General features: G+C 37.1%; 1 protein-coding gene across 2 annotated transcripts in view; it reads right to left on the bottom strand.

Annotated features, from left to right (window-relative positions):
- SPON1 (spondin 1) overlaps positions 1 to 23,951 on the bottom strand; it is a 350,491-nt gene that overhangs the window by 216,356 nt on the left and 110,184 nt on the right. The window contains exon 4 of one of the 2 annotated variants that reach the window (XM_040559905.1): positions 6,116 to 6,210. In XM_040559905.1, coding sequence (XP_040415839.1) covers positions 6,116 to 6,210 — 95 coding nt within the window. Of the gene's footprint in view, positions 1 to 2,096; positions 2,116 to 6,115; positions 6,211 to 23,951 lie in introns of those variants that run through there. The other variant, XM_040559906.1, reaches the window with a different exon arrangement.

Below are 23,951 nucleotides of genomic sequence, written 5' to 3'. Positions count from 1 at the left end.
AAGCTGCAATACGGAGAAAATAACACTTGACAGGGATGGTAATTATTTTTACATCACAACCTACAGAATTACAGCTAGATTTGCCTTCTTAACACTACATAAGCAATTCTGTGAGAATACAAGTGACGTTGTAGCTAAAGGCACAGTCTTACCGAACATGTTCAATGGGGAAGTATTTTGTAACACATTTATGACTACTTCCACGAGGAGGCAAAAGCTAATAAAAATCTTCTTAATAGACAGCAGACAAAACACACAGCATTTGGACTTCCCTGTGGTACCTGAGGGTGAACTGATGGGGGCTGAACAGGATAATTCCACGTGACTGAAGTACGTGGAGACAGCACTGGATGTCTCAGTGACCAGGACTAAAATTTAACAACTCCCGCTGTTTTCAGAAAAGAACTAAAGAATCTTGTAAAAATCATTTCTTCTAAGATGGGTGGGAAAGACTGGGAAGAAAGCCGTCTTGCCTGCCTCATCTTTTAGAAACGTGTCCAGACAAACACAAATGAGAGTGCCTTGACCAGCAAGAACTTTGCCTTTCTACAGATTAAGTATTGAACAAATATCGTTACTTTAGAAAAGCTTCTTTAGCTATAATTCACTGTTCTCTAGCTTTAAACAAACAAAAAGCTGTGTCTGCTCTGAGCTGATTTAGTTCTAAGTTTCAGGTCTTCCAGATCTGTAGCAAATATTCTCAACTTCTAATGAAAACAAACAAACAAACACCCCCACTCTATTTTATAAAGTTTGGATAAATCTTATGTAATAACTCATTTCCAAGATGGAAATAAAGTATTTAATGCCCGACTAAGTATTTCCTCTGTCAGCAACCAGGACTTTTTCCTTCCACTCCTTGCTTCGGAGCCGCCCATTCTCTTTCCATATGCTACAGAAAAAAGCCTGGTCATTTCTGGATTTCTTTCAATGAGCATGGTGCCAAATGTTATAGGTGTCCTTTCTTCATCACATCTAGATATCACTCTAGTTATTACTAAAGAGACATAGACAATCACCTAGCACTACTTACACGTGAACTTCTCAATCAGGTGGTAAAATCTACCCAAAGATGAGCAGAACTGTTGCCTTTTAACAGGCTTGAGTGCATGGGTGAAACAATCTAAAGCCTCCAGTTAATTCCACAGGGCTCACCAGCAAGTATTAAACAACCATACCTGCTTGCAGCACTGCACCAATTCCTAGATTAAGTGAAAGAACCTTTTTGATAAAGCTGTAAGGGCACCAGAATCTTTATCTCATGCCAGTTCTGGCAGAGTTTTCTGTCAAATACATTTGCTATCAAATGTAGCATATAACATTTTTATACAACGTTAACAAGTATGCAAAGGACTTCACGTTGGAAAGAGAGGAATGGAAGAGACAAGCAAAGAAAGAAAGAAAAGAGCTGTGTAGAATACTACCAGAAGTTTCCTTACTAGCTCTGTTTGGTTTGGTTTTGTTTTTTGGTGGATGAGAATGAAATTCCTTGACCATAAAAAGAACAACTTTCATTGATTTTCTGAACATGAAAAGATAAATTCTGCATGCCCCTAGCAAAGTTACTAACTTGCAACTACTCTACAGCTAATGGACTGTTTTTATAGTTTGTTATATTACCTAGCAAGACAACAAATTGCTCTCACAGGATACTTGATAAGGGGTTACAGGATCAGAAAATGAACTGCGCTTCACAAGCTGCAGAACAAGCTTTCCACCCCTCCCAAGTAAGGACAAAGACAGAATTTGGAATAACCAAATATATGAGGGATCTCACCACAACTAGTACACGCTTTTCAGAATTTTTATCTTAAATAGCTGAAATAAAAAAAAAAAATCAAATAAATACATACATGCATAGTTCTGGATGTTTGGTCAAAATGGATTTTCATCTAAGCATCCTGACTGAGCTCTTCAAGAATCAACTTCTGATAAGCTTACCCTGGCTTTCAACATGCCTTTCAGAACTCTCTAGAGAAAATATCTACCAGCTTCAAGAGCATGGAGACATCAGGATCAGTTCCACTGCAGTCAGAGTAACATGAAGAGCACTGAAATCGGGAATTTTATCATATGCAATAAATCCAAATACTTACTATCGCATCTCTGTCTTCATTCCCCATTAGCCCCCAAACTGAAACCAAATTTTGAGGGCAGCAGCAAAGACCACCTCTGCACTGCACAGCACAAGCAGCAGCTGTGGGTCAAGCTGGAATGGGGTCCTGAGTCCACGGGGGTGGGGAGGTGCCTGGTGAGGCTGGTCAGCGCCAATGAAGCTAATTCGTGCCATCTGGCCTCCCCTCCCAGCCAGGTGCACCCACCTCTCACAGCCATGGAGAGGTGCTGCAGAGGGGTTTCACTGGCAGGGGATATTCCAGGGAATGCAGAGGATCCAAACTGGGAAAGAGATGGGAGATTTGGGGCAGGTCAAGGTTTGGGCTTCCCAGGAGGGGAGTCTGAGGAGGATGGGGAACCTTTAGGGCACCCTGAAGAGCCCCCATGGGCTGGGCAGGCTGGAGGGGAAGGCTCCCAGCTGTAGACAATGAGCCCCATGGGGCAACACAGGTTGGGAGGGCAGAGCCTGCAGCCAGCCAGGTCCCCAGCAGGTCACAGGGTCAGTGCCCCAGGGATGTAGTTTTTGTCAGAGAAGTAGGTTGAATCACTTGGTTTAAGATTTAAATTTAAAATTTTGCCATACAGCTTTGTTTTCCTGCTTCAGATATACTTCCAAGTAAACCATCCCGGGTTTCAGATTTCACAGGCAGACTGTCTCTAACAAGTGAATGAATTTGAAGGAATACCTAAGCTTAAAAATGATCAAATTAATCTGTCTGATGAAGACCAGGACACTAAAATGTCACACCCTTTGGAAATGGTTACAATTCTCAACAAAGGCTTAAATTTTTGATGACCTGTTGCTTTTAATTTTATTTGTAATTGTGTACTATTCAGAGTGACATACTGGCACAGAGCAGTTTCTCTAGATTGACACACTCCTTAAATTAAAACTAGGAACAGGAAAGATCAAGAATGCTTTGATGTTTGCAGTTTAAAAAAAAAAATCAGGCTTTGTTACCATGAAATGGAGTAACACTTCGGAAACCCCACACTGCACATCTCACCCAAATAAGCTTACTCATGCTCGTAGGAACAATGCAACAATGCTATGAATTCCCAATGAAGATAGCTTTCTTTCAAAAAAAACAAACAAACAAACAAAAACATTCAAGTACAAATAAATGTTGCATGTCTTGGATTTTCAAACATTAAAACACAGTATGTTCATTAACAAACATCTGTTCTTATTATAACACAGAACAACTTTTACGGAAAACATTCTATATGTTTAATTGTTAGCAGATGTAGCAGCTTAGAAATATTTCTTCAAGTATGTAATTTCTGCAAAGGTGACTACTTAATTATTGTGTCTAGTTGCACCCTTTAACCAAGGCAGCACAAGCACCCACAGAGGGGGATTTGTTGCCACACAGCTTCAGCATATATTGCACAACCACATGCAAAATCCACAGAATTCAGCCTAAGCAGAAATCCAAGCTGCTTTAAATTCCTTGAAAAGCTTCCTTTAAAGCTAAAAATACACATTTCACTACCTGAATATTCATTTTAATTTTTACTGTCACTTAACATTTGCCTTTTGATCTCTGTATTTGCCTAGGATATTCCGGGTCGATAATGATTCAGAATTACTAATCTGAGCAGTCATCTATCCAAATGGAACCACCACAAAGAAAAAGTGCTCGTTTCTGTCCAGGATCATCTGGAAAAACATTCCCGATTTGGACTGCAGGTTGACTACACAAGCAGTAAATCATACACGGTGGATTTGAAGCCAAACAAGAAGGCCACCTAACACGTACAGCTGGATTTTTCCTGTTTTGAAAGGCTGGTACTTTTGGAAGATGGATGGGAGCCTGAAGACAAGACTGAGGTGCTAAAAAATGAGAGGAGGGAATAGTCCCAACAAATGGGATGGCCAGAACTTAGAGGTTTCCTAATACAACACAAATAGAAGGATGGTTTTGCATGTACTTCTTGATTGTTCTTCACTGTCTTTTCTGTGCATCTTTTTCACTTTAACAATTATTAAAATGTGGCTGCTTTATAAAGTCTTTTGCAAAGCCTGTATGCCCTGAATTTCAGGCTTTGCAAGATAGTGATGACCTAGAGGGTCCAAATCTCCTGGAGAACTCTGGGGAGCATGAAAAAGAACTAGTTTCAGATTTAAGAAATTGGGGCAGAGAAGTACTTATTTCAGAAAGGAAGGCTAGGTTAGAAGGCAGAAACCTTGGCATTATACCTCAGAGCACACACTTTGAGATATAGTTGATTTCTTTCTACAGCAAATTGGTCTCAGTAGTAAAGGCTGGATATAGTTCTGCAGCTGAGGGAATACACATCCATAAGGTTTCTAACACAGCCTATGACAAGCTACAGAACAGATTTGGTCCTTGTGGACAATCAACCATATCTCATCTTAAATGACAAACCCCTATATACAGCTCTTGCAGATAAGGGAAAGAAAATGTATTTTCCTTCTCAGTCATCAACAAAACAGCTGTTCAATGAGTTCTGGGCTATACTTCTATAAGCCCCAGATCATAGTTTCTCTTGCAGAAGTTTTCCTGCATCAATGAAGATGGACAAAAAATAACAAAAACAATACAACACTTGCATCCTAGCTTGAATTTTCAGATACAGGACTTATCAAGTTACACTTTCAACAGTAAATATACTTGACATTTAGTTGCTGAAATAAAGTAAACTTGGGACCCAATAGCGTCATTTTTATGGAGTAGAACTACATGTTAGAGCATATATCAAAAGTGAAATTCATTTAACTAAACAGAAAAGAATAATGCAAAACTGACAAGGGATATGAAAAAAGGTTGATACAAAACATTTCAAAGATTCCTTACTGGGTATCCCTAAGGAGTAGAAGCTGTTAGACCATCAAAGAGCATTATCATTCTACCTACAGAGACTCTTTGTGTAAGACATTAAAGTTACACTGCTGAGACTTCACTGTCCATTAGAATCATTTTGATATTCTTACATTGTTTCCCCTATGATATTACACCCTTTGTACTTGCTCATTAAGTCCCAATACTTGTTTATCAAAAACATGTCAAGCCAACGACAAATCTGGAGTTCAAATTTAGACAATGCATATGATCAAGGAAAAAAACCTCATTGAATTCTCTCTCCTGGTGTGAACTCATTACTGTGTATTTACATAATGTTGTTTTCAAAGCCAGTGAAATGACATTCTGTTATTGAACCTCAATGGTTTTTCTGCATAAAATCCAGCAATTACCCTTATCAGGTAAATCAAGTACCCAATAAGTGAGATGATCTAAGCCCGATCAGTATGATAAAAACTTTCAATGTCTTCATAAAGGTCTCTGCCTCTATTTTTAAATGCTTTTTTGATAGCAGAAGCATCTTGTTCATAACACACTCAAATACTTTTTTTATATATTCAAATGAGTTTTCTTGCAATTTCACAGCTGTTAAGCTTCAAGTTATTCAGAGCCTTGTGTCACAGTTCATCACCCCTCTAGAACCTATGATATCAAGTGTAAATTTAAAGTTTACTTTCTTTGCTGCGAGTAATGATTCCCCAGGAAATGAGCAGAATTCATTATGTGGTTTTATTCCACTAAGAAACACCTTTTGAAAGAATCTCATTCCAGACATTTGAACATAACTTGCAATCAAGTATTTAGAGCTTTACACAAAATGCAATGAAACCTAAATTCTATTGGAAAAAAAAAAATCCTTCTTATGCTTCAGGTAAAGGTGTGGGAGCCATTCAGTTTGTATTAATTGTAAATGCAATTTAAATTCACTCTATGCCTCACAAACACGGGCCATAACATGGTCATAGAAATAACATGACCTAAATATCTGATGAATTTTCAGAAGCAAGGAAACCCCGATATTTCACTCAATACATCCCAGAAAAAGAAACAGCATGTATCTTGGCAGACAATACAATGCAAAAAGCACCAAGCTAGCCTCAACCTCCCTCTTCCCACACATCTGCACGTTCCCACTCTGGAGCTGCCCCACATCCCTTCACTGCTGGACTCACCCTGGAATCTGCAGAGCGCCACAGGGGGATTCAGTGCCTGCGATGAAGCCAGACCAAAAGGGACCAACGGGGCAGGCTCTGATCTTCTACCATTCCTGTAGAAAAGATCAGATAAATATTTTCATAAACCAAGTCTGCAGGAGGTCAGAACACAAGATGATTGAACCAGTTCATGTTGTTGGGAGAAGGGAAAGCTTATCCACGTTTCTCCAGCAGTGGTCTAAGAAAAGATATCGCTTCTGTGCATCAAAACTTTACCTGCTATCCTTAAACCACTATGGCTACAATGTTCTACTACTAAAAAACATTCAGCAATAATAAATAGCTTTTCAAATCAGTTTGTACTTGTAGTATCATTCAGGAAGTTCCATAATTTTGACATATTCTAACCAGTCCTGGCAAATATCTCAGTTAAAAAACAAAACAAATCTAACCCAAACATCCAAACTCAGTAGTATTTATTCCAGAATGAGCCTGCCAGTCAAAACAATCCTGGTGCAAAGGCAGAGTCTAAGATCATTTTAGAAACTGCTTTAGCTGTTACAAATTCCTTAGTTGCAACTAGCAAGTGCAAGGACAATGAAATTGTCTGGAGATATAATGCATATATCTTCATTCCTATTCCCACTAGGAAAAAAAAGCAAAATTTCAGTAGGAAAAAGAATCTGCTTCTTTGTCCTTGTTATATCGGTATGTAGTCTATTAAGACAATAAATTTAGAGTTCTTACCAAGCTATTCTTAAACTGAATGAGTCTTTCTGGGCTAAATCTACAAAGAAATGAACTTAAGTTCGCCCCTTTTGATTTCTCACTTTCTTTTTTAGATGAGTTTTTCAAACTGAAAATTCAGGGCTAACAACTATCAATTTCTATTGGCAAATGAAACCATCTGGGACTTGAGCAATTTTTTCTATGGGTTACCAGAAGACTAACTCTTTTTATTTATATGTAAATGAAGAAAAAATAAAACACACATAGAAAAGAGAGAATTTGGTGGTTGTCTTCACTTTGTCTACTTGGAGAAACGCTTTCATCCAGGCTGTGTTCAATTCACAGTGTAGCCTATATGCACCGTATTAACATGGGAAAGTCATTTTATCGCCCTTTCATTCTTCTCCTCATGTGAGAAACAAGGTTATAATTATCTACAGTGGAGTCCTAATCTTGGCTGGGGTGATAAGAATCAATTATTAACCCAGTGTCAGATTCAGATGAAAAAAAAAGAAAAAAGGAAAAATAAATTTAAATGAGACATAAGAGTACGCTTTAACATGTATTACTGTCCCCAAATCCCACCTCCTTAAAGACAACATGTACACTTGTGTTATGCATATATTTTAGTGATTTGCTGATTTATGTACTAGTCTTCCCTTTGAGATTTCGTAATTATTCCAAACTGAAACTAAAATCTCTCCTACGTATACATGTATGTACATTATATTGCCTTAAATTCTCTAGGAGAATAAACTAAGAGCACTTGGATTTGATTTCCTTGTTTGGAATTAACTTCAACATTTGCAAACACTCAGGGGTGTTTCCAGAACAGAAACTCCTTTTGATGGAGAATTAGATGGTGATCAGATTTCTGAGATTTCACAGGAATAGCTTGTCTTTCCTAGTGAATGAATTATGGACAATGAAGCTCATGTGATATACAAACGGAATTAACAAGTTGATATACGCAAGATAGATGTTAATACCTTAAAAAATTCTGCTTTGTACCCCATGCAGTGTGTGCACTTCTGCCCCACTGGATTTAACTATTCAACCACTGAATGTCTCCCCCCCCTCAAGTAATTGCTGCTTTTGCTGTAAGGCTGCATACTGCAGTCAGGCCAATTTCCACCCTTAGAAGCCTAAAGAAGTCAGAGCTATTTTGTTATATGCCTACTTTTAGAAGGGGAAATTACTTACATATAAACATTCACAAGCAAGCCATGCAATGAACTATTAGAATTAAGTTATATTGAACATAATTCTTACTGCAGGAAAAGAATTAATCTTGTATTCAAAATGATTACAGAGAACCTGAAATACCTTGTTGAGGAAGCCAAGTTTTCAAGAGCCTTTGCAATCAGCTTTGTAATAACAACAACAACAACAAAAAAGGAATTCACACCTGTGCTTCTTAGATGATAGCTGCTCAAAATAACTGAATAAACAAAGCTGTGCATGTCAAGTCAGATCATCTACTTTAAACACAATTTCTAAAATAAATTTGGCTCCCATTATAAGGCTCGTTAACTGATATGCATTATTATCTCATTTAATTAATCATTTATTGTCATTTTCTCTTGCTGGCAGTCTGGGGGTGGTGTCTGACTACAGAGTTCTCAATACACACTGGTGTCATTTTCTTTCTTCCTCTTCCTTTCTTCTATCTTTTTCTGAAGTTCAGTAGCTCTGATAATTCTTCCCCCTACACGTTGCTGTCAGCTACTACATACCCATGTCTCTCCAAGATCCTTACTCTCTACGGGAGTTTCCACATGGTGGGCAAACAGAAGCTCATAAATTTCATGTTTCAAGCTCACAGAAAGCTGGGAGTGCCCAGAAAGAGCATTCCAGAGCCTGGGTTATCATACCCTGCGCTCATCAAGTTTTGGCTCTGTGCCCACCTCTTCCAAATGTTGACCATGCAGGTGTCCCACCAGAGCATCAGACTTGCCTTATTCTTTCCTTCTCACTCTTCTAAATTCACTCTGAATGATGCAAGCTTCCCCTTGGACCAGCTCCTAAACTATTTCAGCATGGGCTGTCTGCTTCATCTCTCTTGCTGTCACCCACCTTGAAGACACCTTCCATAACTATTTGCTCACCAGAAGTGGTTCCTTGTCTCTGTCAGCCATCTGCTGCCTGCTCCTCTCTCCCAATAAGTTTGTGGCATTTCATAGTTCACATATTCCATTTTTTAAAAAACTCTTTCGCCCCAATATCTTATCTATCAACCACTGAACATCACTTTCCCACAGGATCTGCAGCTTTTTCTGTTAGCATCTTTGTTGCAGTTCCAGTTGGCTTCTCAACTTTAGACATTTGCTCTTTTTTGTTTCTCTCTTAATTGTGGCTGAGCAGCTATATTTCTTTTAAACTGACACCCACAGTCATAAACTCCCATCCAAAACTGCCTCTTCAAACGCAACTCCACTTATCCTGCAAAGGATTTTGCAAGTTTCTTGCAGACGTGAATTGACTAAATGTATCAGCTGTTTCCTCCACCTCCTCTCCCCTTCTGATCCCTTTCTTCTCCCATTTTTTCTTCTACCATACAACACACAGAAAGATTTCTCATCTGCTCTCCTCTTCTAATTCTTCCGCTTACCCGGTGATATAAGCTCTTATTTTGGATTTCTCCTCTACCCACTCACGCTTTCTTTTGTCTTAGGAAGACAGGCTCTGTTCTGTCTGCACAAAACAACATAATGCCTGACCCCGGATTAGATGCCATTACAGCTATCAAAATAGTCTCACAACTATTAGCTTTGTTTAGAAGAAAAACCTTTATTTTCTCTGGAACAGTGAAGAGATTAATTTGATTACTGTTTAAATCTAGAAGAATATTATATAAAGTCAAGACAAACTAGGATAGTTTGTTCAATGAATTTCTTGGAAACGTTTAATATACACTTTTGCAACTAGAACTCCCACAGAATGCTACAAACAACTAATTAATAACAACCTCTATTTTCTTTTAAATGACTACATTATATAAAAAGGAATGTGTTTTGTTTTTTTTCTGGGACTTCTGAAGACTGTTCTTTCTAAAGACCAGGTTAAAAAAAACCTGTCAAGTTTTGTTAATGTCTAAAAATGATCCATCTTTGAATTAACCTGTAATGGCATGGAAAAATAATACCTTAAAAAGTGTGCCACTGATAAATATCTTAATCTACCTTAAAAAAGTAAAAAACTATTTAAGAAGCAATCAAATGCACTTGATGTGAAAAACAGCGGGACTACTGGCTGAGCTCTAATGATCCGGACCATTTAGAGACCATCATTAAGGTTGCTCAAGGTTGCTTTCACAGCTTATCTATGACACAATCAGAACTATTGCACAGCAAGACAGCCAAAATTATTTTGTCTTCCAGACTCACCCTGAATCACCTTAAAGGTCTGTTCTGTCTCCTTTGGATATCGTTGCTATACAACCAGTAAATTCCAGCATACATCAACTCATATTTCGCTGTTATGAAATGCCCAAGACACAGAGGTGGCTCTGTAAGTGTTTTGCAAATCTAAAACATTTTTTTTCCCTTAAAAATCTTGATTTACAGTATTAAATAGCTACCATAATAGGAAAAAAAAAAATCATTTTTTCAAAATAACAATTTCCACCTGACTAAAAGTCCAGCTATGACCCAGGAAAAGAAAATTAAAATATACGACATGAAAACTGACTGACTGTGTTGTGTGGTTCCCACACTGACATATCTGACAGAACTATTTCAGAACACTTACACTGGCAAACACTAAGCACTCTATAGTCCTAGTGCAATATTTTCCCTCCATTAATTAGACTTTTCAAAATTTGTTCTTCAAAAATTAGGAAGTACTGCATAAGACATCCCCAAATGAGCTAACATTAAGCAAGCCTCGTGATATCTATGTTCAATTCATGATTGCCTGTGGACATTTCCACACCTCTATACACATGACCAAGAGGATAGAGCACCTGATAGGTAGTTAAGAGACACAGGGATTATTCCTAGTTTTGTCACTACCTGAAATATGACCAAAGGTCATTTGACAGTGGTTCCCATTTTTCTCCTGTTTACATATTCAAGTGCTGTTAGTATCTGCAGAGAGCATGTGGCCCACAAGGAATTTATGTGGGGATTGTAGATCCATTTAAATGTAAGCACCTAGCCCCCACCCCTCACAGGATATAATTTCCTTTGCAAATGACTTGATACATTAACTTAACCACAAGCTGTAAAATTCCCTTACAGCTGGAGCTGGCATCACATGCACCTGAACATGGCACAAACGAATGGTACTTGCAAGCACTGCCAAAAGAAAGGAATTCAGTGTTGCAAAAATTGTGGTAAAAACAAACAAACCAACTTTCTCTCACAGAACACATGCTTTTTGAATGCAAAAATTAACTGCGTTATCATTTAATATGCTAAGTGTCCTCACCAACTTTAGTATCACCTATGGTTTCTTTCAGCACTCTTACAAAGCCCATACCAACCTCGACCAAAACTTAATTAGCATCTCATACCACACACCTCCATCTTCCTCAGGCAGTATTTTTAGGATGCTCAGTGCAGGCTATGGAGCTGAAAGAAGTGTTTTATTTCTGAGAGGAAAGCCATTCTCGGCACCCTTCCTGAGCACCTGGCATCATATTTACCCCACCAGAAGTCAACAGCCGATGGACACGCAGGTGCTCTTCTTTGCCTCAAGGCAAAGATCACTCACTGTTTTTGCTTGCTTGTTGTCATGTTAGTTTGCACCTCTTTGCAACGACAAATAACATTTGTAAAGCTTTACCTACTACTGTATCTCAGACACTTAAGATGACTATATGGATGCAATTCATTTTAATGATTGGTTCTGTTCTCTCAGACTTGCAACATATTATTCAGTAAATTAACTTCGCCTCTCGCCTTTGAAAAGAATGCCATGAAAGGCCTTTCACATCACAGAATATGAAACTGATCATTTTCCTTCGACTGCTATATTTCCATAAGGTGCTGTTTTGACCTTGTCATACAGCTTATTAATTAAAAGATACTCTTAGGAGCACAAAATATTAAAATATGTAGGAGAACAGGAATCTATGTCTACAAGAAAGCATATGAAGGGAAATACTATCAATTCTCACAATTTGCCCCCCAATTTAATACGTCAAAATAATTTCATTCCTCTGGCATCAAAATATTTAGTTCATGTATGAACAATGGAAACTATTAATATGTACAGTTCTGGAGGTATTGGAGACTCTGAACGTGATTGAATAAGCATGCTATAATTACAAACTTTTCTTTCTTTATCTAGTCATGTCATTATTATGACTAGATATATTACATAATTAGGACTGCATAACTTGATACATTACAACATATATTATAGACTGTTTCAGAAATAATCTACTGTATAATCATGGAAACTGAATTATTTTAACTTTATTATTTAAACTCATTGTAGAGTACAATGTAATCACTAGGATAGTCTGAGAGAGAAGTGGAAAAATTAAAATGTGAAAAAACATTCAAAGATATTAGTTCACAGATATTTTTCCCAAGGTACTGCATTCAGCCAAACAGCAGTAACATTCAACATTTGTCTATCCTGAAGTTGAACTGTGTGCGTTAGTCAAAGACGAGGTTTTGTCTGCTTTGTTTCTCTTTAAAAAGAGAGCACATCGGTGAACCTGAACTGTTTTGAAAACTACTTGATTCTGTTTCAGAAATTGAACTCAAGAACCACTCAGCTTTTGGCCCCTTTTAATCAAGCTTCACAGAACCTCGAGGCAGCTCAGACAAACAGTTACCATTTGACACGACCTGTACCTCAGACTCAAGACCTACTGCACATAGCAAAACAGATTCCATTCATCAGCAATACTCAAAACCACAGAGATAACCAACTCTGTACTTGCCATGGACAATTTTTCATGTAACTTGGTGATAAGAATTAATCATCTTGTTTATGCGACTGATCAAACATTCTGCAGAAAGGTTACTGCTCTGTGGTATCATGATCTCAAAGAAGTTGAGGGTAAAAGGGGAATCATTCTCAATATGCTTTTCTATTTCTATAAATAAATGCTTTCAGACAATTTCAATAAAAATGTACACTGATGGTTTCCTATGACAATCGTTTTCTGTTATGACATATATACATGTGAAAATTTCCAGCAGCAGCAAAAGCATTTTTAGATATGGTCACTAATAAGCATCAGATAATTAACCTGTCTTACAATTCCGATGACAAATTAAGGGGGGGCGGGGGGAAGCAGAAGCAACTTTAAACTGCTGTCAACAACATCTAAACTGTTAATGCTACCGTAAATTTTGTCCTCACCAAAATTAACCAGAATGAGAGTACAGTACAGCATTCAAATTCTTAGCAAAAAGAGGGACCCTTCTATTCTTACTGGGCTTCTGCAATGCTCAGGTAGATTCTGTGCTAGCTGACTTACAAGTACTATGTATGACTAACACTATTGCTTTCACATTCTGTTGCAGATGTTAACATGCTTGTCCACCTGAAAGCCATTCACTTTCAATGCCTTTAATTGCAAGAGTGCAATAAAGCAGCATGCCTCTAAGGAGGGGGAACAGTGTCTTCTGGCTCTCTCATACTGGCTCCAGACAATTTTGTTCCATTTTTCTATATTTATTGATACAAAAAGGTTGGATAATTGCATTAAGATGACAGCTGACATTTTCTACATAGGAATTTCTGAATGATGTTAGGCCAGTTAACAGAGGACAGGATTAGGAAGACCAAATGTTTACCTAGGATGAAAAAAGTCAAGCCTATATATGTTAATATTCTTTCTAAAGCAGCAGAAGAAATTCAGTCAAAAAAATAAAAATAAAGAAAGGGGAGAGATTACACAGGTTCCCACAGACAGTAAGTGAGCACCGTTGAGGGTGGCTGTCTTCCATTCTGTCATCTTAAAACACTCGCTGTGCTCTGTATGGTGTTGTACGCTGATAATTTCAGGCAATTTAAAAAATCTAGTACTCACTTTCATACATCTAGCTATTAAAAAACTAAGTTGATCAGCACTTGCTATTTCTCATTGAGCTGTACACTTCAAATGCAGAAAAAACAACATGTAAACTCATACATGGCATCTCCTGCTCCTGCAGGTAACTGTTTACTTAAATATTCACAACTTCTATTCAGCTACTTAGGTTATGCGGCAGGCACAAACACTCTTTCTATGCTATCTTCTACTTAGTTTAGCTATAGTACTTTCCTCTTTTGTCTACCCCATAAACTATCTGTAGAGTGCTTCAAAAATTTGAGTTAAAGCCAGTTTTTGGACTTTTACTCATGGTAAAACTGTGTCTGGTCATGGGGATAAATAAAAGCTTGTGCCTTCCGTAACACAGTCATAGGCACAAATATCGGTGAGGCTACCTAGCTTAGCAGCAGAGAAAGTGAAGGTCTGCAGCACAGAACAACAAGCCTGAAATCAAAAAGGTGCTCATCAACTCTGGTCTGTATCCTGCTGTTGCTGGAAGCTGTCAGCCTGGCATGGGCTATCCTGTTTGACACACTATAGTTCAAGCACAAGAGTTACATGTAGAAACCAGATTTTTTTTAACTTGGAATTATAAAAAATATTTGTGACCTGGAATGTAATCTGAATACCTACTTTGCTTGGTTTTCAGTATTTACAGGATGGTCATTTACTAAAGTATGGTTGCCAAAAGCCCAAAACAGGATAACCAAGGCAGGGTTTTATGGTTTGTTTGCGTTTTATTGTTGTTGTTGTTTTGTGTTTTTTTGCTTGTTTGTTTGTTTTGGTTGGTTGTGTTTTTGTTTTGTTTTGTTTTTTTGGGGGGGTGTTTCTGTTTCATTCCTAGCCTAATTTCAGGTCCTCTTCCTAGCAAAGTCTTGGAGCTGTGTATTTCCATGCAAAAGCAGCTACCTTGAAGATGGACAGTTGGTATAGCCTGCACCAAAAGGAAATCATGTATAATAGCATGTTTTTTTTCTTATATTTCTTCCAAATCACCATGGTCAGGTTCAAGTGAACAGCACTGTGACAAAGCAGACTATGCTCAAGTCCCTGCAAATCTTTCTTGCCAAGGACAAGCGACTTCGATCAAAAACTTAAAACAACCCTTTCCTCAAGTAAACCCAGACCAAATACATTTTTCTCTTCACAAGACTAAGAAAAATTATGTTACATTCACAATGACTGTTTTTCCATGTGCGTCCTGCATCGGTGTGTTCACATCCTATCCAACACTAGAAACAGAATTACCTTAAAGTGTGTAACTGAACAACAGCATCTGCCAAATTCAGCAATGGAGAAAAAAAAACAGCTAAAGACTTAAGACTGACATCTAATTCTCCTAATAAGGGGACCAAAGGAGGTAATTTGGTTAAACTTCAGATTATAAAACTAAATAAAATCCCCAAGGCTTCTGAAAAGATGAAAATATACACTAAATTGTGATACCACTAAAGACCCAGAGTTATTTAAGAATGGATAGCCAAGTGACACTGAAAGAGTTACAGTATTTGCATCAGTTTGAGCCTTGACTCCCATTTTTACTCCTGGAGGATGGTTAACAGTGCTTTGGAAAACTCATGTTACCTCCCAAAACTTAATTCCACTATCTGCCCTTTAACTTCAAGGGAAAAAAAAAATCAGTAAAAGTTTTCCAAGATTTTAAATTAAGTACAACATACTATGAGCTTTGATATACTTTTGCACTTTTATACTGCACATGTAATTATTTGTCTCTTAATTCTAGTCTTAAATAGGGGTTTGGAAGATCCAGTCTACAAAATGTGTTTTGTCAAGATAACAACTAGAATGCCCATGGGAAGATACAGGCACATTTATAGTCTCTATTTATGGCTCTGAAGAATGTTCCATTCCTGTATGGTATGCTGTCCTAGAGAACTTGAAAAATCAACTAAACAAGGTTCCAAGGATCATATTTTAACGATTTTAAAATGTTTTAAAACAGGAATAACATTCAATATTTTACATGATATGAGCAAGTATTATGAAAATTTACAAACCCAGTATGTTCAACTCTATGGGTATAAACAGTACTGTATGAATTCAAAATGTTTAGCATTAATAAAGGAAACTCAAGAAAGGAAAAAAAAGGAGATGGGGTTGGTCAGAGTATGGGACAAAAGTTTCTTCAATTACATTATACAACTTGTGAGTAATGAAATGGTAAATCATTTTTTTGTATTTATTTTTTACTTTGTGTTATACTTTAAAATCGAATTATAATTCAGTTATACTGTAATCGCTCTGACTACTTGATTGTTAGTTCTCCCTCTCCTTGCCTGCAGTCTTACTCCTGCAATCTCTTTCAACTCAATTTTTCTGATGTGCAGGCGGTGTAGGGTCAGGTATCTCCAAATTACTTACATATATAAGCCTTGAGAAATTCAGGGTTCAGATCAGGACAAGCATACAAAACTTGAAAGTTCAACGTTTTATTTCACAGCTGGTCTACCATGCAATGACAGCTTCAAACACTTAAAAAGTAGAAGCATGCATTTATAGACCATCAGCAAAACTTCAGAAACGTACACAAACCTGCAATCAAGTGCACATACTGCTGAAAAGCATGGCCAAAGAAGAAACAAGCAGTGAAAGCCACTTTATTCATTCTTAAGCCATTTTCCACTTTTTTTTTTTTCTTCCACATAGCCAGTATCCAGAATTTACTCAGGGGCACTTTACCTTTTGTCATAATAGCCATTGGCAATAATGGCTGATGAACACTTCCAGAATGACGACAGAGCACGGCTATATGGTATATGACCACTTCTACATGCACTGGCCTGAGGTATCCCAAATATGAGATGACAGGTAACAGCAGACAAATAGCACTAATACATTATGTTGGTCTATGTCAGTGTGAAAAATGTGACAGTTTAGGAATTGTTCTCAAGTTACACAAAAACAGGAAATATTCTCCTTTCTCATTTTACTAATCAGAGAGAAATTCCAAGTAAGCTGCAAGACTTAAAAGTGAGTTTATGTCCATGCAACAGACCTGGAAGCCTTGTCAGGGCTTGAGGGGGAAAACATTACACTTTTTTTGGGGGGGGGAGGCGGGGTGGAGAAGGTAGAGGCAAGAGGACAAAAAATGACTGCAGTTGCTGTTGCAAGTTCCACCTTTTTGTGCTAAATGCAAGGTCTGTGTGTACTTACTGTGTTACACAGAAGTATCAGCCATGTGCAAACTCATTTTATATACTTTAAAACATTCACATCATCTTAATATCTCTTTTAGACAAAGGGCCCAGGTACAAACACTGCGTCGTAAGTGGAATCCAAATCCAGTTTTACCAATGCAAGTCCATCATCACTATAACAAAGCAGCCATCAGAGGTTATTTAAAATTTTCGTGCAGAACTGAGGACTGGGAAGTGTGCAAGAAGGCATTTAGATTACATGGCAATCAAAGTGCCTAACCTACTCCCCAAAAATATCTGCATATCATACTTCCAAGCCCTGCTACTTTGATTTCAGAAAGCTGAAAAATAATCACCTCTATGCACTGCTCTTTTAAATCACTTGATCTGCTAAGAAAATAAGATACTGGCTGTCATTACTTTAGAATTTCTCACTAGAGATTGTTGTATTGAATATTTCAGAGGATTTTCTAAAATTTCATCACCAGAGTGTTTCTATTAATGATACACTCAGCAAAAGAAGCTCGCTTTTCTCATCAATTGTCATAGACTACTGCCTAAGCTAATTATTTTAAAGCATGCATAGTTATGCTCCAAACATGAAACTTTAATGGAATGAAAGATAAAATCAACTGCCAACCACAATGTTATAAAATATGCCCAGTAATAAAGAATATAGACAAAAGGATCTTTTTCATGTTTTCCTATTTACCACCTTCAACTTGCATGAAAGACCTGTAGGCCTCTTGCTGCCTTTCTAAGATTAATGTTAGTTTAAGGAAGATCAATGATTCCTCAGCCACCAGCTAAGGGAAAAAATCTTTCATTTTTATATCCCACTTGCCAGTTTGTCACAGGTAAGAGTGAGTATGCATTTGGGTCTGATAGGCTCATAAATAAAGTAAATAGTGACTAGAGCAATATAGTTGGAACTGCTAAAAATGTTTTATTTTTATTCCTGCTTCTTCCCTCATTCCAACCTCCAAAGTACCTCCATAGGATCTATAAATTTCAAGCAGAAGATGTGCAAGGCCTCCTGTAAGAAGACGTCTTTCAGTTGTCATCCCTTGACACAGATTAACCTAGTACACAGCTTCCCAAATTCTTTTGGTGGATTTCAGCAGGCCTAGTAATTTTTTCTATCATTTGTCTTTTAAGAGGTTAACATATTTAGTTTGCCTGGCTGTTCCTAACATAAGAATGAGCAACTTTTTCATTCGTTGCAGAGTGGTATTATGGACAACCTATAGACTTACTTTTAGTTAATATTTCAGACTAGTTACACCAAAAGTATTGTTTCTTAAATACTGAAAGTCTGATGTCTCATGGCAGACAAAAAATTATAAAAGTAACCAAGAAGAAATGTAAAAATGTAAAGTTTCTTATTCATAAAACCAGTCACCAAGGGCAAGCTGAAACACAAGAGAAGAAAAAGAAAAATGTTTAAAAAGATATGGATGTCTAGTGACAGCTGTCATTCATTATTGGTAATGCTGAACAAGACAGTTTTTCAGACAAGCAAGATGGAGGTTAGACAGCTATTTGAAGGGAGGGAAGAAAACAATGATGAGACAGGTCCCGATGTCATTTGTATGACTAATTACACGTTGAAAAATGCACATGTGCTCTCTATGCTATGTTTTAGTATTGAGTAAAAAAGTTTAGATGTTACATTTTGAAAAAAGTCTTTTTTCAGTGATTTTTTCCCCCCAAAAAAGAACCATAGAAAGGGACCAATTTTCTACCAAAAAAAAAAAAAAAATCAAAATTTTGACTAAAGTCACTTAAAAAAAAAGTGATATCTCAATTCCAGAGAAGCTGATAGCAATCATCTATTAGATTATTTTCTACTTTCACAAATCTGTACTACTACATTTCTAAATTTTCTTATCGATCCTGCTCGACTGTAATGACAGAATCAATTTAGTCCTGCAGAACTTTTTGCTAAGCTTTAATCGTGTGTTCCACAGCTTCTATATATCACAGGATGCAACTGGATAAAATGTTGGAGCACCACGTGCCTGTATAATTTTATTTCAATTTGAAACCCCCCCAAAAACATACATGAGTTCTTTTAATGCTACAGAACACCAATATAGCAGACTTAATTAGATTGTTCATAACAGCCAAATATCACACAGGAAAATCCATTAAGGCGCTGCATTGTTTTTGCACTTCCGACTAACTGATCTCTGACTAAAAGTCTTTTGAGGCCAGTTGATGAATAAAGGTTCTGACTATGTATTCTTGAAATGTACGGCCATCATTACACACACTTGAGAAGCGACTGGAAAAGAGACGTAATTTCCTTTTAGCTGCTATTCTAATTCACTTTCAACAGCAGAAAAACACTAGAAATCAATGCTTAAAAGATACACTTCTTAAAAGATTCTGCAGTTTGAGCTCAGTCCAAATGAAATGTATCAACCAATTTCTTAACAAGACTGGAAAAGTACGGATTCTGTTTCCCATGGACCATTGTACAGGCAATGCCTTTCCATGGGATTTCTACAGTTTCTGTGCTTCATTTCCATGTCTCACTTAGTGGAAATCATCAAATGTGCATTGCTGTACCCTAAATAAAAAAATGGGATTCCTGATCTTGAGCAAATATAATCATCCTGAAAACTGATAGATGTTGAACCCAGTTAGGTACTGAGTTCAAGGACTTCAAACAGTAAAACCATTTTCCTTTCCAAATGCTCCTCTCTTTACAAGTAGTAAAGGGTAGTATTGCTTATCTGTCAAGCTGCTATACTACTTGAACTTTACCTCTCGTGTATGAGAAAAATAATGACAAAATTAAGCTCTAAAGCTTTCCTGACATTTCAGGCCTCCTGAATACATTGCATAGCAAGCAAGAAGTCCTTTCTTCTCTTCTGGTCTGTAGCTTTAAGTAAATAATTTGCTATACACTGCAGTGAAAAAATATCACATGAAAATAACATTTTAGAAAGGAGAATACAAAGGTTCCATATTTTCCAAAAAATGCTTCTGAAATCTCTCTGGAAAAACAGCAGTTTGTGCACCCCACAGACAATGAATAGTTCTATTTGAGCCTGTCCACTTACCCTACTAGCCTTTTCAGGCATGAAAAGGCCCTCCTCTTCCTGTCAACATGTCCCCCCTCTACCCTCCCAGTATCTTTTAGCATCATTATTTCTTTCTTATCTTAGAATAAATGTAATTTTGATGCATCTCCTCTGAACTTCCTATACTCAGCTGTATGAGTTAACTATTTACTTATTTAAAGAAAGCTTAAGGGAATTAGTTGTGAAAGGCACCTGCAAATGCCTAAGAAAATATCAAAGGGGATTTCCTGAAGTCTAGAGAGGAATGCTTATAAAACCACAGGGACATGAAAGAGATTCAGGAAGGATTCTTCTCAGATGCAGATGAACTATTGATGAAAACAAGTGCTTGAGAAACATAGGCATTAGTTCACAAGTGAAACTGAACAAATACCAATAAATCAGTGAAAGTGAAGCTCGTACCAAAACAAATAGGGCTTTTCAGATTTGATAAAAACAACCAGGGCAGAATTTCATGTCAGTAGAGTATTTTTGATATACTAATAGATGAACTAACATCTCCTGTTAACGCCATCTATGACATTTGCATGGCAGGAAGCAAACATCATACTTTTTCAATTGCATACATTCAACTGAAAGTCTCACAGCTAAATCCTAAAGTCTTCCCCCAAAAAAACTAAATCCTAAAGGCAATCCTAAAAACCAGAAAAGCTAAGCAACATCTTAGAGAAATTCTAACATCACTTCAGAAAATAAAATAGCAGAAGGTAACAGTTACCTGGAACAGACGAAGGAGAGAACTAGGAGTGAATTAAGAAGCATGAGAAGCTACTACTGGTTAAGTGTAAAACAAACAAATGAAAAAACACTGACAAGTCAAAGAGGAATGAAGACCACAGACATGGAGAGGTTGATCAGCAAGGTGTGGACATATTTATGCCCTAGAGTACCTGCTAAAACATGTGCTTGTCCCAAGCCTTAGTTTCAGAGTTCTCTGCTGCCCATGTTGCAAAATACACAAGTTACAGTTCAAGGGAGAAGTGTGAAGCTATTGCTCATTTCTGTTGGTTTCACGGAGCTCAAAGACAGAAGGAAACAGTGGCTGGCCTGAAAACAAAGGTCACTAACACTTTACTTATAGTGCCTTTTTTGCTCACATATTTAACCTTCAGTTTTCAAAGATCTAAGTTTCAGATATAAGACAGAAGCTTAACTGAACTCTAGCTATTTTGTTATTTATATATATATATATATATATAAAATGAGATTTAATCTGAAATAACTATACACATAAAGATTACTTAAGAAGCAACACTCAAAATATCAAAATTCATTGCCACGTAGCTCATTAACCTGAAAACATGACATTTGCAGAATACACATGAGCAGAATTTTATGACTGATGACACCTTGGACTAGTTGCAGATAGACTGGTGCCACTGATTTTGAAATTTCTTCTTTCTACTAATGGAACCTCTGTGCTTTAATTTATTAAACATTTCCCTTTTTGTGTTAATTGTTGTAAATACTCTGATTCAACTAATGAAATATGAAAAATTAAAACAAAGGAATAAAAAAATCAGTAGAATTGTTTAAAACTGAACTGCTTCATTTCATCTTTTAGCTTTCATTTTCTTTGCATCACACATTGTTGTAGGCTGAACTAAAATACTGTGCAAATAGAAAACTTTTTTTTTTTTTTAAATTACTCTACATGTCTAATACCTCTTTACCACAGAAATTTTTTAGAAACCTATATGAAGAGGGTTAAGAAAGAGACTATATACATTTTACTAAGTTGTTATTTCCCTGCATTCACATGATATGTTTGCTTTAGCAATACAAGAGGCACACAGGAATTTTTGTTTAGGATGAAGACTTATGCTGTTACTCATTGCTGGCAAGAAGGATGAGCAAATATGCTGAGAGCACGGTTTAAATACATTTAATACTGATGGATGGATTTAAATGACCAGGAGAAGTAATTCCTAAACCAAGCATTAAATTTCAAAATCATACAATTTTGAGAAGGAATCATAGGAAATTCTTTTTTCCACTTGTGTCAATAGAATTTTCTCATGATTTTCAGTTAAGAAAATTTCACTCCTTGGATGCATTAATGGACAGTTGCTCTCATTGTATGCTTCTTATTTTCAGTGTTTAGATGGTATGTTATGGGATGCTAAGAAACACTTCTTGGGTATAATGTAGGTTTTCTACCTGTTTAAAAAAATGCCTAACTGGTTGCAATTACTTTTTTCTTTTTTAAAAAAAAAGTCCCCCAAAACCACGGCAGTCACTTCCAGCACAGCTGGCACATCCACTACTGCTCTGGTCACACGCACTTCTCCAGAGTCTGCACTGCCTCCAACCACCATCCTCACAGAAACATCCATCTCTACTACTGGGGCAACGTCTCTTCATGCTTACCAGAATTCATATTTCAAGAACAGAAGCAACACATTTGATGGAAGAGGATGGAAGAGCTTCATAAGCACGGAATACTGGGCTGTCTCCAACAATCAAGATTTCCAGAGCTGTGCAATAACCATTAACACGTTCAGGAACCCATATAAATATCCTTTCCACAGGTCTGTACTGAACACACAGGCTCAGTAACGTACTCTTCCCACAAGGCTGCGTAACTTTGGATTAAGAATATAAACTGTGATTTATTTCCCAACAGAAAAAGAGATGCAATACTTTGTCACTCTTTTTGCCATTATCTACGTAGACATGATGGCAGTCCATCTCTCCCTATGTTCAGATATTGATCTTAAGGAGGCAAGCTTGTAATATCAAATGAAGTTTAAACTCAGACAAACAAATAATTATAACAGGAAAGCCCAATTTCACATCATATGTACATTTCAAACCACCTTTATAAACAAAGAGCCATGCTACACTAACACTTTTTCCATCAGACTTTCTTAATGATTACTGTGTGCATTGTGATAAATCACTTAAGGCAAAAGAATTTTCACAAAGTAGTCCAGTGTTTTTAAAATGAAAGAGTGGATTCTGAGCCATCTCACTGTAGAACATATTTCTACAGAATATGTCATAAGTAATATGTCATGGGCTTCTGGGTGATAAGCATAGATACCTGAGGATTGTCATACAAGCAGTAACTGTGAACCATAAATTTAAAGCATGATAAATAAATGTGATATGGTCCAACACTCCTTAAAATTAAAATACATTCTCCCCTTGGCTTCAGTGGGCTTTGGATCAGGCTCTGGTGTGTGACAATTGTTATTCTTCTAAGTATACTTATAATCGATTTCTCTAAGGAGAAGGTCCGGTGTAAAGAATTTTAAGAATTAAATAATATAAACCCACATCAGAATTTAGAAGAGAATGAGTATTTATTGAAGACATCAAGACAATTACTGAAGAAGAGGACGTTCTCAGAAACCTGTTGTCTCAGCACCATCTCAAAGTACAAAATTAATGTTGAAATTTGCGGTTTCCTAGGTTGTTTTAAGCAGTTTTAAATGACACAGTCCCTCAAGATTTCTTTTAGCTTATCTATTTTCTACCACGTACAGAAGAAGGCATATAAAATCCAGTATTACTTTGCCAAGTATTTACCACTGACAGATTGTGCTGTACTGCAGATGACCTACTGCCTGCACAACGCAGCTACTGAAAAGGCAGAAGGTCATTAAAGGGTAGATTAGCTTCCAGAAAGTGGGAAAAAACAAGATGGAAAAAAAAAAAAAAAAAAGAAGATACAACATACCTAGTGCCTTTCTATGACCATATCTGAACTGGCAAGCAGTAAAATAAAACTGGAGCAGAAGTGTAGAGCAAACCAAGTATAGTGATGAACACCTGATGTCCACTTTACACGTACTTTGGACAAGCTGGAGTCCCATCCTGGTGGCTGGACATCCAGTGAGTGGTTGGAGTACATCAGGCTTGTTCCCACA

The sequence above is a fragment of the Cygnus olor genome, chromosome 5, assembly GCF_009769625.2.
Source record: "Cygnus olor isolate bCygOlo1 chromosome 5, bCygOlo1.pri.v2, whole genome shotgun sequence".
Taxonomy (NCBI): Eukaryota; Metazoa; Chordata; class Aves; order Anseriformes; family Anatidae; genus Cygnus; species Cygnus olor.
Note: the sequence above shows the minus strand (reverse complement) of the source record. Positions and strands in the feature narration are given on the sequence as shown.